This window comes from Cyclopterus lumpus, chromosome 11 (assembly GCF_009769545.1).
Source record: "Cyclopterus lumpus isolate fCycLum1 chromosome 11, fCycLum1.pri, whole genome shotgun sequence".
Classification (NCBI taxonomy): domain Eukaryota; kingdom Metazoa; phylum Chordata; class Actinopteri; order Perciformes; family Cyclopteridae; genus Cyclopterus; species Cyclopterus lumpus.
In genome coordinates, this window is record NC_046976.1 from 21,691,997 (window position 1) to 21,706,441 (window position 14,445).

Consider the following 14,445-nt stretch of genomic DNA (forward strand, 5'->3'; position numbering starts at 1 on the left):
ACAGGGTTCATGTGTGAGTAGAATGAATTGGTGTCTGCCAACAGTTTTTCTGTTTGTTCTGCATTCTGTCCCATTTCTTCTACGTCTTTAACTCTCTTGTCGTTTGCAGCTTTGATCAGTTTCTGTCCCTCATCTTCAAACAACTGGAGAATGCCAAGCTCCACTTGCCTCTTTTCTTTGCGTTTTTCCCCATTCTTTCCCTTCTTTTGCTCTGCCTTGTATGTGGATACAAGTACCTGCATTATTTTTCTTACATCTGGGTTAAGAGTCCCCTCCACTGGCCATGGTCGGTCAATTTCAGGCCAACGTTTATGCCATTTTTCCGATATCTTTGCAATGTTTGCGATGCCTCCAATTAAAGGATTATTCTTCTGTACTACATCAACAGGAGTAATTACTTTTGGGTTTTTAGTGTCCTTTTTCCCCATTATAACAGCTTCCTTATGTTCCGTTATTTGTAAATTAAGAAGTACAATTAAAACTACTTGAAGCTACTCTGATTATTTCTCCGTCGTTTTTATTATTCTTTATTTTATTTATTTATTTAATTAAACAATTAACCCATCAATCAATCAAATTAGTCAATTAGCAAATCAACCACTTAACAAATCAATCAATCCATAAATCAATCAATCAATCAGCCAATCAATCAATTCAATCAATCCCTCAGTGAACCAACAAATTAATCAATTCATTCAGTCATTCATGTATTTAAAGCCACAAATTCACCCTAGCCAAAAATGGAATTGATTTGTCAACGCCGAACGGATCAAGAGCCTATTTATAATATTCGACCAAAAGTTCACGTGCTCCCACAAGTGACTGACTGTCACCAAATGTTGTCTTAATCACTGTAAGACAATCGCCTAATTTATCACCCAATATCCAGCTCAAATCGTCAAACAGTCTCGATATTGAATCTCCAACACAGCACAGATCACACTAGACCACGCACAAACAACAAAACTGACATCCACAATTGTCAGCAGAGTTTAGACCAAACAATCATATGCCATTAATGAATTAAATGCATTAACTGGTCAGTCAGTTGCCAAGCCCTCTATTCATTTATCCACTTTCCTTTTAACTAACTACAGCATGTAGTCTTTATGTATGTAATCCGATCAATATTCGTATAAGCTTATAAATAAAAGCAGATTAAAATGTGTCCCATCAATAAGGGAAAAGAAACAGGCAATTATTCAGTCTCTTATGAACCCATTAGGTTCTTTAACAGCATCATAAACTTAATTCCCAAATTAAACCCCTACCTAAACTTTGTAGAATTTAATGAAAACCAAATGAAACAAATAGTTCAAGCGACAAAATAATTTTGTGTCTCACGTCCCACTGAAAATCTCCCCCCCCTTGGAGGAATCACTTTCACACATGCAGCCGCATCCCGACACACACACAGCTTCACATGAACACAGACAGTTGGGGGAGGGGTCTTACTTCTCCAATTGGAGACTCATAGTTTCATCATTACGTCCCTTTATAAAAGAAAGAAAATAGGGCTCATATTATATTAGTCTTCTTAAGAAGCTCATTGTGTATTTAGTAACTTATTTGTTATCCTACGTCCTCTCTCTAAGGAAGCTCATTTGCATATTTAATAACTCATTTATTATCTTAAGTCTTCTCACCAGAAGCTCATTATATATATTTAATACATTAAACAAAATATATGTCCTTACAAGTTACCAAGACCTCCGTTCTCACATACAACCCCCACTCAATCGCATTTCCTTCTCCTGCAGTTTTTCACACACAGCTGATCACGCTTCACACACACACACACACACACACACACACACACACACACACACACACACACAGCTCTACTTTTGCTCCCAAAACAAAGACAACTCATTTATGCCACTCATCCATATAGCATGCTTTTTGCCGCTCCCTTTAATTCCTTTCTTATTCTCATAAAATTTCTGCTACCTCTGAGATGTGATTAGTCGATGAGAGGCTGCATCAGACACTGTTCGTCAACAAATGTCAGAGTGGGAACAGTCAATCGGCCTTTTATTCTACAATCTCCAGTTATTAAACTGACCATACGGTGTTGTTCCAGGTTTTCCGGCCCATGTTTATTTATCCAGATTCTGCGGCTCAGTCATATGTTCCTTTCCTTTAATCTTATCTCTCTCTCTTTTTCCTCTGTCCCTTATTACTGTTTTACATTTATTTATTCAAATTACCTGGATCCAGGTTTACCCCAATTTTGTCTTTCTAACTTAATTCCTGACTATGCCAAACCAACCATTACGCAGTGGCTAATCTGCATGTGTCTTACCGTTAAGGAGTTGAGGGCCCAATCTCCATTAATCATGCACGATACTATTTAGCTCACCTTATCGTTACAATAAAGCTATTCTACACTATTCCTTGTATTTCTCATACTTCCTTTCTTTACTTTTTATCTCTATAATACTCCCCCTTTTTGTGTATTCTTACGCAAATAAAATCAAATTTAGCACGGAGCTTCAATTCAAACACATCACTTCAACAAGACATTTCCATTTAACAAGAAAATAGGTTCTTTTCTACGGTGTGACCATACAAGTTTGCCAAGTTTGTCGTATCTTTCAAGCGGCAGTGATGTTGAAGAATGAGGATGAAGGAATCTCCGCGGACACTGTTCTTTCTGGTATAATGGAGTTTATTACAGAGAGGAACCACAGGTCAGGACGAGCGACTAGTCAGCCCGGAGACTTCGCAGTCAAATGGAGAGTCTACTGAGACTGCACCGCAGCTCAGTTATATACCCACTTTGTCGTGCTCAGATCCTGAGATCCATAACGTCACTCAGGAACCCTTATTTTCCAGACACAGGAAGGAGTATCCTATAACAAGATTTGGACGTAACAGATGTGGTCGCACAAAGGCCTCTAACACATGACCTCCGAGCACAGGAACAGACCCCCCCTCCAACAGGTCAAAAGGGCATTGTTTTGAGGGGCCACTGACCAAAAGTACATGTGAATCGTTATGTTGGAAATCGATCTTTTAAGGAAGCGGAGAATACACCACACTGGTCTTCATACAAGTTGTGTATCGAGTGACCAAATTATGTCCAACGTTAAAAGAAATTAGTGGCGTGAAATCAACTTTTCGTTGACGTATAACTATCAGGTTAACTTGAACATGCTCACTTCAAACACTTGGAGACTGATTGCTTCAGTTTGCATCAGGAATCAAACTCCCTCTTGGAGTTATGACACACGTTTTTAGATTCAGTGCAGCTCACATCTGACGTCCATAAGTCCACTTAGAAATCCAAAAGCTGCAGAATCCCAGTGATGGTTGTTTGCACATCTGTGAGTTCACTGCACACAGGAGCTGGTCAGAGATCAGTCAGCTCACTTTGAATAGACCCCAAAGTAAGACCACTATATAAAAGAACTAAATCCATTAATATTGACGTTCTGTCTTATCACCATCAATGTTTTTTCTTCTGTGGTTTCACCCTGAAAGACCTGGTTCCTGAACACGAAACCAGATTCTTCCAGAAACCTTCTTGTGTCCTTAATCAGTTTCAATGTAAAATATTCAAAATAAACAGTATCTTACTGTGCTCTTTTCTTCAGTTCTCAACTAGACCAAGTTCCCTGAGTCTTGAGGACATTAACATATATTCAGTAATGTAGGCCAAAGATAATTCAACAGATCAGTGAATGATTAATAAACAAACCCCACAGTATCCTGATTATTCCTACACCCTGACCTGAAATCCCCTTTGGACCTGCAGGGGAGTATGCTGGCAAACATTGCTCAACTAATTCTGGGGGAAAGCTTTCTAGTTTGTAAATACTGGAAAAAAAGAAGCCTACATAGTCCTACATTTTCAACCATCCATATTTCTCCAACAAGCAACATGAATATTTCTCCAATAGGCAACATCAATATTTCTCCAACAGACTACCGTCAATGTTTCTCCAACATGCTACCGTCAATACTTCTCCAATCGGCTACCATCAATGTTTCTCTAATAGGCAACCATCAATGTTTCTCCAACAGGCTACCATCAATGTTTCTCTAATAGGCGACCGTCAATGTTTCTCCAACAGTCCACCATCAATGTTTCTCTAATAGGCAACATCAATATTTCTCCAACAGACTACCGTCAATGTTTCTCCGATCGGCGACCATCAATGTTTCTCCAACAGTCTACCATTAATGTTTCTCTAATAGGCAACCATCAATGTTTCTCCAACAGGCTACCATCAATGTTTCTCCAACAGGCTACCATCAATGTTTCTCCAACAGGCAACCATCAATGTTTCTCCAACAGGCGACCATCAATGTTTCTCCAACAGGCTACCATCAATGTTTCTCCAACAGGCAACCATCAATGTTTCTCCAACAGGCGACCATCAATGTTTCTCCAACAGGCTACCATCAATGTTTCTCAAACAGGCTACCATCAATGTTTCTCCAACAGGCGACCATCAATGTTTCTCCAACAGGCTACCATCAATGTTTCTCCAACAGGCTACCATCAATGTTTCTCCAACAGGCAACCATCAATGTTTCTCCAACAGGCTACCATCAATGTTTCTCCAACAGGCAACCATCAATGTTTCTCCAACAGGCAACCATCAATATTATTGGGGTGAAATTGAGTTCAGAGATTTGGAGCCCAGCTCACTGTGTGCTACGTTATCATTGCGAAGTGCGGTGCATGAATGGACCGTACCCTTTGGGGTCCAGGTGAGGTACTGATCAGAGTGGGTCTCCATTGGGGTTCATTGTGGGCCCATAGCATGCTTACTGAGTGCCCACTTGGGAGTCACTGTGCACACTTATGACAGTATGTCTGAGGTCAGGCTGCGTGCCAGTTTGAGCTGGATTGAAGCCGTCATGTGCTGCTTTGTATACTCAGTGTGTTTGTGTGCGTTGGTAGATAAGGACAATTCAACAAATCAGTAAATAATTTGCTTAATACACAAACCCAGAATTGTCATTATGAAATCCTACACCCCGACCTGATGTACCCTTTGGACCTGCTGGCAAACACGTTTAACCTAATTCTGGGGAAGGCTTTCTCGTCTGTAGATACTGGGGAACAAACCAAGCCCCCAGCAGCTTCTTAAAAGGCTGACCAGCTCGGATGAGCCTCAGTCATTGTTACTTCTGTGACGAGCAGCTATCATCTGAGATCTCTGTGTTTTCCTTCACAGCTGTAGCATCATGAATCTGTGGCTCAGCACTCATTTCCTGGTCGCGGGGCTGTTTCTGAGCAGCTGGGCTCTGACACCTGAGGAATGCCGGCCTCTAATCACGCCTTTGTCTATGACGCCCTCCATGGTAAGTCTTCATCTGTCTGGGTTTGTCTATGAGGCATTAGCACTGAAGCAGAATTCAGCTATTTGGGAAGTTCCTCCTCAGTTTATGCCTTTAGCGTTGGCATTACGTTGAGTCAGAGCGCAGCAAACATTTCTAAGATGAACACACAATAACACAATGAAAAAGTACTTCAACCATTTGCCAAGAAGTGACTGTTTCTGCTCCAGGTAGTTAGCTAATGTGTTTGGATCAGTGCTGCAACTTGGGAACAGGTCAAATATATATGTATATAGCGTGCAGTGGACTGAATGTTTTTCATGCAGATGGTTCTAAGAGTCTTTGAGGATTCCGTTAGAAACTGAAAAATAATCACAAATCAGTGGCACAGTTGTGTTGTAGTGAAGCCCGAATATCAGAGAAAAGGACCAAACTCGGGGTAGTCGATATTGATAAAGACCTAGTCTCCTTCTGCTTCAAGGCTTTGTGTTATGCTCCACTAAACAGGTTCAAATGTAATTCATTTTAAAAGATTCAATATTAGAGAATTAGTCCAATTTTCAACCCATTATTGAATGATGGTTGTGTCTGCTTTCACTAACTGACTTCCTGTTTGTGTACAGATATACGGCAAGTCACACTTCCTCTTTGGTTACACTGATAATGAAGTTTACAACGGCTTCATGAAGAACATCGAGAGCTACAAGAATAATGTCATCCCGTCAACATTCGGCCCAAATGCACTTAATGTGTCTACGGAGAACAAGTTGTGAGTTGTTAACAATTTAACATGTACAGACAATGTACACAATCTGTAAATTATAGATCAATCAAAATACACTTTCAACATGTTTAGCATTGACATGTTTTCTCCACTGGAAGGACACCCTAAAAAGTCCAGGAGCAATATTTGTAATAATAGTAAAAGGACATTGACCTGAGAAGTAGTTTGAGGAAACAATTCCAGCTCAATGTCCACTTAGAGCTTTCAAACGGATCACTCAGTGTTCAGCAGTGGGAGGAATCTTAACTTTTGAAGCTCACATGGAGGAGAAGGTATACATGATGTTCGAAGATGAACTCAGCTCTTCCTCTTGTCTCTTTCTCAGAAATGGAACCTGCCTGTCTTTAAACATGAACGCAACCGTTGAAGACAATACTCTAATAATGAAATGTAAGTTACCTGATCCAACACCATGCTGGAGTTTCTACATCTTTGTTGTGTTAGTTCTGTCAGTCAGAGAATCCAGCCAGAGAGATCATGTTTCTGATTATTAAAAGCTGCAGATTCATCACACATATCGTCCTGCTGACTTCAGATGCTACAGAGTTGATAGCATGGCTGTGGACTCTTTCAACTTCCATCATCACTGATTAAAACAAACACAACCTCTGCAGCACAGGGAAAGTGAAGAGAACCTCTGTCCTGTCTGAGGACATCGCTGGAATATATCAAACACAAAATATGTTTCTGGAAAGTCTACCAGAAGAACATTGGTAGATTTTCAGTGGAGATGATTAATATACAGTTTCTGTCCTCAGTCGACAACTTCACATCCCTGAACCACATGTTGCCGACCTGTGACGGCTGTCTGCTCTATAGCTTCAACCGCACCGTCACATACCTGGACAAAATGTACAAGAAGATGGGACTCAACGATGACATTACAGCGGAGGAGCACATCATGAGTGGTCTTCATCTGTTTGGTAGGAAGGAACAAGCCTGAGAGAAAACATGTCTAAATATAAATAAAACACATTTCATATGTGAAGCATTCATCCTGTTTTGTTGTTTTGTCTCCAGCAAGAGGAACAACCTTGAAGGACTCTGAGCTGGAACATTTCAGGAAGCAGGCGAGCTGCCTCGGCTTCAACAGAGAACCAGACTTTATCTACGACCCCAAGAACGGTGCTTCACCTTTTAGACCTGTCTGATTAAACTATGACATGAAGACGTGTGATGACAGACTGAACTGATTTCTTTCTTTTTGTCTCTCTGTCTGCAGATTTCTGTGCTGAAGGCGAGGGGCTGAAGATGATCGACGAAGAGCAACACTCATTAGATATTTCAACTGAAACTGAGTAGAGACAAAAAGTGACTAAAAACATGTCTTTTTTATTCATAATCTAATGAAACACAAACAGGTTTTCAAACTGTGGAGGTGTGGATGGAGAGAGTTGAGGTAAAGATACTGTGTGGAGTGCATGGGAGTGGACAAATAAGATTGCAAATGTATATATCATTCCTATTAGAAATCCGTTAACAATACACAGCAATGACAAAAATCACACACTACTACATTTAGCATAAAACATATGTTCAAATCACAACATGGCTATACCAAATGTCATATCTTTTATATATAAAGCCTCTATTGAGGTTTATCAATGAAGCTTTGAATGTCTATTGTCCTATGTTATGATGTCAACAACATTAAAAATGGAAAAGAAATATGATTTCTTGTTATTCTTACTGCTGTTAGATTGCTACTAGAATGCCTTGTTGTGAATTGTACTTTCTTGGTTCTTGTTCTGAGTTTGTACTCATGGTTGAATGCACTTATTGTAAGTCGCTTTGGGGAAAAGCGTCAGCTAAATGACATGTAACGTAAAAGAGGCAAGTGAAGGAAACAGGGATGTGATTAAGAGACTTGGGATGTACCCTGAGTTGAGTCGCTGGCCAGATGTGGAAATGAATATTTGTTCATTTATTTGGTGTTGGAGTTGTGTTTTGAGCATGTATAAACGGCTCATATATTATTGTAGCCCAGCATCTGCTGTTTAATGTCATGTGCAACATCATTATATTTGTTTGTGATTAGTCGATTGTTTCACAGTCTTTTCCCAACTTCTCACTCACCTTATTGGGGGCCACTCGGGCTTAACAGGTTTTAAATGGGAAAGAAATATGATTTATTGTTATTCTTAGTGCTGTTAGATTGCTACACACTGCCAGGTAAATGCAGGTGTGTGCGGGTGAGCAAACAATGTTTTTATTGTCTTGAAAATGTTGTTGAAAGGCTAAATGGAAACTAATTTATATTGAAGCAGAATATTTTCTTAGATGAACATGTTCTGAATTTTGGAAATGACGACATTTATCTTTGGTTTTAATGTTGACTTTTGGACTAAGGAGTGTCCCGGCAAAATTGAACAGGTGTCAAGTCAAACATCCACCCTTTTTTCCCTTCCTTCCTCTTCAACTGCTACAATCCCCTTTCAGAAAAAAACACTACAGAGTGAGCTGAACCAACATCCAAATCTAAATAGAGAAAAAAAGAATACAATAAAAAAGATTGTGTTTTCCAAATTCATCCCTACGGTGATTTCTGTAACCCAATACAGTCGTTCTGGATCCATATCTTCCCAATTTTAGCGACTCACCGATTTTCAAACGTATTTGTCATTGGGCCCAAAAGTTACACAGCGACACAGAGCAGCAACGACTCTGGAAGTGAGCGCTCCAGATTGAATATCACACAGCATTTTAAAGACAGTTTACAGGGGTGTAAATGTGGTACATTGCCTGTTAGCAAAGACACATTGACAATATCCAGCAGAGAGGTGCCAATTAAAGGCAACACGTCTTTAAGCAGCCTCGTTGGGATGGGGTCCAAGAGACAGGTAGACGGTTTAGAAGTAGAAACCATTGAGGACAATTGGTCTAGGTTAATGGGAGAAAAGCTATCCAAATATACACCAGGGCATACAGCCGTTTCCAAGGCCACTCCTCTTGATGACAGATCGGTAGTAGTTGAGGGCAAGAGATCATCAATCTTGCCTCTAATAGTTCAAATCTTTTCATTGAAGAAGTTCATGAAGTCATTACTACTGAGGTCTATAGGAATACACGGCTCCACAGAGCTGTGATAATGTTGGCATATATATTATGTACCTCAATAACACATCTTACTACTGGTAATGTTTGCGTATGTATAATGTACCTCAATATCGTCAATAACACAACCTAGTCATTGTAGCCACAGCCTTGTTACGCAACAGCCACACTGACTATAATCCTCCAGGATTACTACTATTCTTCTAATTCTGCTTCTTCCGTGCAAAGTTTGCCGCGTGTCTCCTCCCACAATGTTGCCACCACATGCAACAAAATACATCAAGACGTGCGGCCTGATCGGTAATTGTTTGCTATGACTTTTCTAAGAGATTCGTTCGGCCGTTTCCACGAAAAACGTTGAGAAATTTCCTCATTCATTTGAACCTCGATAACCTCAATAACACATCTTACTAATGCTAATGTTGGCGTATATATAAAGTATTCATGTTTAATTTTGTTTGTACGTCCGCTGGTGTTTCAGAGAATAATGCAACAAACAGCACGTCGAGCGCAAACATGTCCGTTCATGTTCGCAGCTTGAACGCCATCTGTGGAGGCTGAGTTCAAACACAGCTTGACATTCTCCGATGGATGCAACTGTCGTCATCTTCCCCACATCCCCCACTAGTTTTGCTTTCTGGTCTTCATACAAGTTGTGTATCGAGTGACCAAATTATTGCCAACGTTAAAAGAAATTAGTGGCGTGAAATCAACTTTTCGTTGACGTATAACTATCAGGTTAACTTGAACATGCTCACTTCAAACACTTGGAGACTGATTGCTTCAGTTTGCATCAGGAATCAAACTCCCTCTTGGAGTTATGACACACGTTTTTAGATTCAGTGCAGCTCACATCTGACGTCCATAAGTCCACTTAGAAATCCAAAAGCTGCAGAATCCCAGTGATGGTTGTTTGCACATCTGTGAGTTCACTGCACACAGGAGCTGGTCAGAGATCAGTCAGCTCACTTTGAATAGACCCCAAAGTAAGACCACTATATAAAAGAACTAAATCCATTAATATTGACGTTCTGTCTTATCACCATCAATGTTTTTTCTTCTGTGGTTTCACCCTGAAAGACCTGGTTCCTGAACACGAAACCAGATTCTTCCTTTCGTCTTCCTCAACGTCCGTGTCATCACCATGTAATAATGGCATCTGACTTTGATCGCCTGGCATCACAACTCCAACCCATCTCATTATCATAGCCTTTGCAAAGGTCAACAATAGCGTACAAAAACAAAACATCACACACAATGACAGAACGAGTACTGCCACAACCTGTACTAACACTGCACCTAATGGCCCTAATTTATCCTGCAACCAAGCATTTGCAGACCATCCAGCGTTTTCCGACGGGCCAAATGCATCTCTTATAAGCTTCAATGCATCTACGACACTAGTCATATTATCAGAATTATCAGGAATCAAAGTGTAGCAAGCCTCCCCTGTTAAGTTTAAAGTCACACAAAGGCCACCTTGTTTGGCCAAAATATAGTCAAGAGCCATGTCATGTTTTAGCAACGTCAGCCTGTGGCTTCTCTGAGTGTTTGACAAATATTCAAACCCTCTTATGGTTTTGTTCGCAAAACCCTGTAAGGTGTAGGTAATGTTATCGATGTGATCTGCCAAGAATGTCACCCCATACCATGGAAATAATCCTATTCCCCACTTCTCTGCTATACTCACTCTCCAATGGTATGATTCCAAATTGTTAAATTGTGCCATCTCCCGTTTCTTCCTACTTCTTGGAGCGTCATTAGATTGGACCCCATCTGGCCTTTTTCCCTTCTGGATAGTAAGAACCTCATATGGAAGTTTCAATGTTGCCATATAACAGCATCCTGTCCACCCATATGGTAGAAATATGTATGCCTTATCATCACAAACCCACCAAATATCCTTGAAATTCCCTATAGTCACATTCCCAGGCAAACTTTGATCCTTCACCCTTAAAGTTTGACCCTTTTTGTTGTCTGGTACATCAAAAGTTACTTCATATGAATCATTACTAGACCAATGTTCATGTTTACCCAAGTCCATCATATATTTATCACAATCTGATATCCCCATAAACATTCCCGGCCCATCATAAGTGGTATTCGAACAAAAACAGCTCGAACTGATGTCACTTCCATTATATCTGGGACCGCCGTTCTGATACTTTCATGCTGATCGAGTACATTTACATATGATAATCCTTCCAACCAAGAACAAGTAAATCTCGGCCTAAACAGATGTATTGACCAAGCCATTATTGCATCTTTTGCTGACTGCTGCTGATACAACAGCCATGATAGTGCATAACTTTGACAAATAGCGGTTAGTGGTTCTGGTGTCTCTAAAATTGAAGGCCATGAGTTTGACGTTAAAACTTTTACCAGACATGGACCATTCCATTTCACAACCGATCTTACGGAATGAGTTAATTGCTGGAACCATAAGTTCTTACTTGCCCAAGGGTCTGCAATCTGTAACACTGAAGGATCAAACCCGAACGCCCTCCATTTAGTTTCTCTCTTTTGTAATGCATGGTATTGACCAGTCATGTATTCTGGTGTCTGATCAGAGTCAGAAAAGTTATTATCTACGTCTGAAATAGTCCTCTGAGCTGTTACAGATGAATCTACATAATTCTCTTTTATCATCTGTTCTCTAACTTCAACAATCTCATTATTACTGTTCACACTAGGCTCTATTTTGAACATTAGCTTCTGGGTTACATGAATCACATCCTTAACTGTCGAAGATGTCACGTTGGATGTCTGTGTTACATTTACAAATGTCGTAGAAGCCAAAGATGTCGTCACTGTTGTAGCCTTCATTCCCTTCAAAGTCATAGCTAGAGTAGTCGTCTGAGTTGTTGTATGAACATTCTCAGTTCTTTCTGGCACTAAAGTACCAGACTTCATATGTGTACTATTCACCCTTGACGTGGTTACTGCGGTATATTGTTCCTGAACCCCTTTAGTAACTGTGAAAACTCCAATAGGACTCAAATCTTTTATCATGAGTGTCACTCTACGAGTTATATGACCTTCGATCCAATAATTTTGATATGGAACAAATTTAAACTCCGGTTCTAAATAAGTACACGTATATTCCCCTTGGTCTTCCCATGTCACGTTACGCAGGACAAGTGAACAATCCCCTCTAGTTTTCAACCACTTCACATCATTATACAAAATGTACTTCCTTTGCTTACGATGCACAATGTCATCTCCAGGTGTTGTCAACGACAAATCTTCACCACGACTATTTTCCCACTTAGGAGGACTGTTACTACCAACATGTGGATTGTAAAACGAACACCTCTAAAACCCACTCTCGACCCATCTGAAGTCAACAGCTACAAACCTGTCACTCTTCTCACCTTCCTTTCCAAAACTCTAGAGCGAGCTATCTTTAACCAAGTCTCCTCCTATCTCCACAGTACCAACTTTCTTGACCCTCATCAGTCTAGATTCAAGACTGCCCTCTTTGCTGTCTCTGAGCAGCTTCACACTGCTAGAGCAGCCTCTCTCTCATCTGTTGAGCATCCCCCTGACCTCAGGGTCATATCCTCCCATGGCCCATTCTGGATCACTTTGGTCACTATTGTCTCTAGACTCCACCCTTTGTATCCTAATTCCCAAACTTGCTTTCTTCCTACTTTTGGAATCTGGATGCATCATTATAGTTGTTTCTGCTAGTCCTGTTTCTATTATTTTGTCCTCCTTGTCTCTGATATTATAGCTACCCTCCTGACTAATCATTGGGAGCTGAGGATAGATTTTCTTAGACTTCGTCTCTACCTCATAAGGTAGCGGTCTTTTCACAGGGTTCATGTGTGAGTAGAATGAATTGGTGTCTGCCAACAGTTTTTCTGTTTGTTCTGCATTCCGTCCCATTTCTTCTACGTCTTTAACTCTCTTGTCGTTTGCAGCTTTGATCAGTTTCTGTCCCTCATTTTCAAACAACTGGAGAATGCCAAGCTCCACTTGCCTCTTTTCTTTGCGTTTTTCCCCATTCTTTCCCTTCTTTTGCTCTGCCTTGTATGTGGATACAAGTACCTGCATTATTTTTCTTACATCTGGGTTAAGAGTCCCCTCCACTGGCCATGGTCGGTCAATTTCAGGCCAACGTTTATGCCATTTTTCCGATATCTTTGCAATGTTTGCGATGCCTCCAATTAAAGGATTATTCTTCTGTACTACATCAACAGGAGTAATTACTTTTGGGTTTTTAGTGTCCTTTTTCCCCATTATAACAGCTTCCTTATGTTCCGTTATTTGTAAATTAAGAAGTACAATTAAAACTACTTGAAGCTACTCTGATTATTTCTCCGTCGTTTTTATTATTCTTTATTTTATTTATTTATTTAATTAAACAATTAACCCATCAATCAATCAAATTAGTCAATTAGCAAATCAACCACTTAACAAATCAATCAATCCATAAATCAATCAATCAATCAGCCAATCAATCAATTCAATCAATCCCTCAGTGAACCAACAAATTAATCAATTCATTCAGTCATTCATGTATTTAAAGCCACAAATTCACCCTAGCCAAAAATGGAATTGATTTGTCAACGCCGAACGGATCAAGAGCCTATTTATAATATTCGACCAAAAGTTCACGTGCTCCCACAAGTGACTGACTGTCACCAAATGTTGTCTTAATCACTGTAAGACAATCGCCTAATTTATCACCCAATATCCAGCTCAAATCGTCAAACAGTCTCGATATTGAATCTCCAACACAGCACAGATCACACTAGACCACGCACAAACAACAAAACTGACATCCACAATTGTCAGCAGAGTTTAGACCAAACAATCATATGCCATTAATGAATTAAATGCATTAACTGGTCAGTCAGTTGCCAAGCCCTCTATTCATTTATCCACTTTCCTTTTAACTAACTACAGCATGTAGTCTTTATGTATGTAATCCGATCAATATTCGTATAAGCTTATAAATAAAAGCAGATTAAAATGTGTCCCATCAATAAGGGAAAAGAAACAGGCAATTATTCAGTCTCTTATGAACCCATTAGGTTCTTTAACAGCATCATAAACTTAATTCCCAAATTAAACCCCTACCTAAACTTTGTAGAATTTAATGAAAACCAAATGAAACAAATAGTTCAAGCGACAAAATAATTTTGTGTCTCACGTCCCACTGAAAATCTCCCCCCCCTTGGAGGAATCACTTTCACACATGCAGCCGCATCCCGACACACACACAGCTTCACATGAACACAGACAGTTGGGGGAGGGGTCTTACTTCTCCAATTGGAGACTCATAGTTTCATCATTACGTCCCT

The 14,445-nt window shown here is 40.0% G+C and overlaps 1 protein-coding gene across 1 annotated transcript; it reads left to right on the top strand.

Moving 5' to 3' along the window:
- Positions 1–5,180: 5,180 nt before the first annotated feature.
- LOC117739357 lies at positions 5,181–7,501 on the top strand. The gene is made up of 6 exons (XM_034545714.1): positions 5,181–5,319; positions 5,919–6,064; positions 6,405–6,469; positions 6,838–7,002; positions 7,100–7,204; positions 7,302–7,501. Exons 1-6 carry the CDS (start codon positions 5,203–5,205, stop codon positions 7,379–7,381), a joined length of 678 nt encoding a protein of 225 aa, XP_034401605.1. The 5' UTR covers positions 5,181–5,202; the 3' UTR covers positions 7,382–7,501.
- Positions 7,502–14,445: the final 6,944 nt, after the last annotated feature.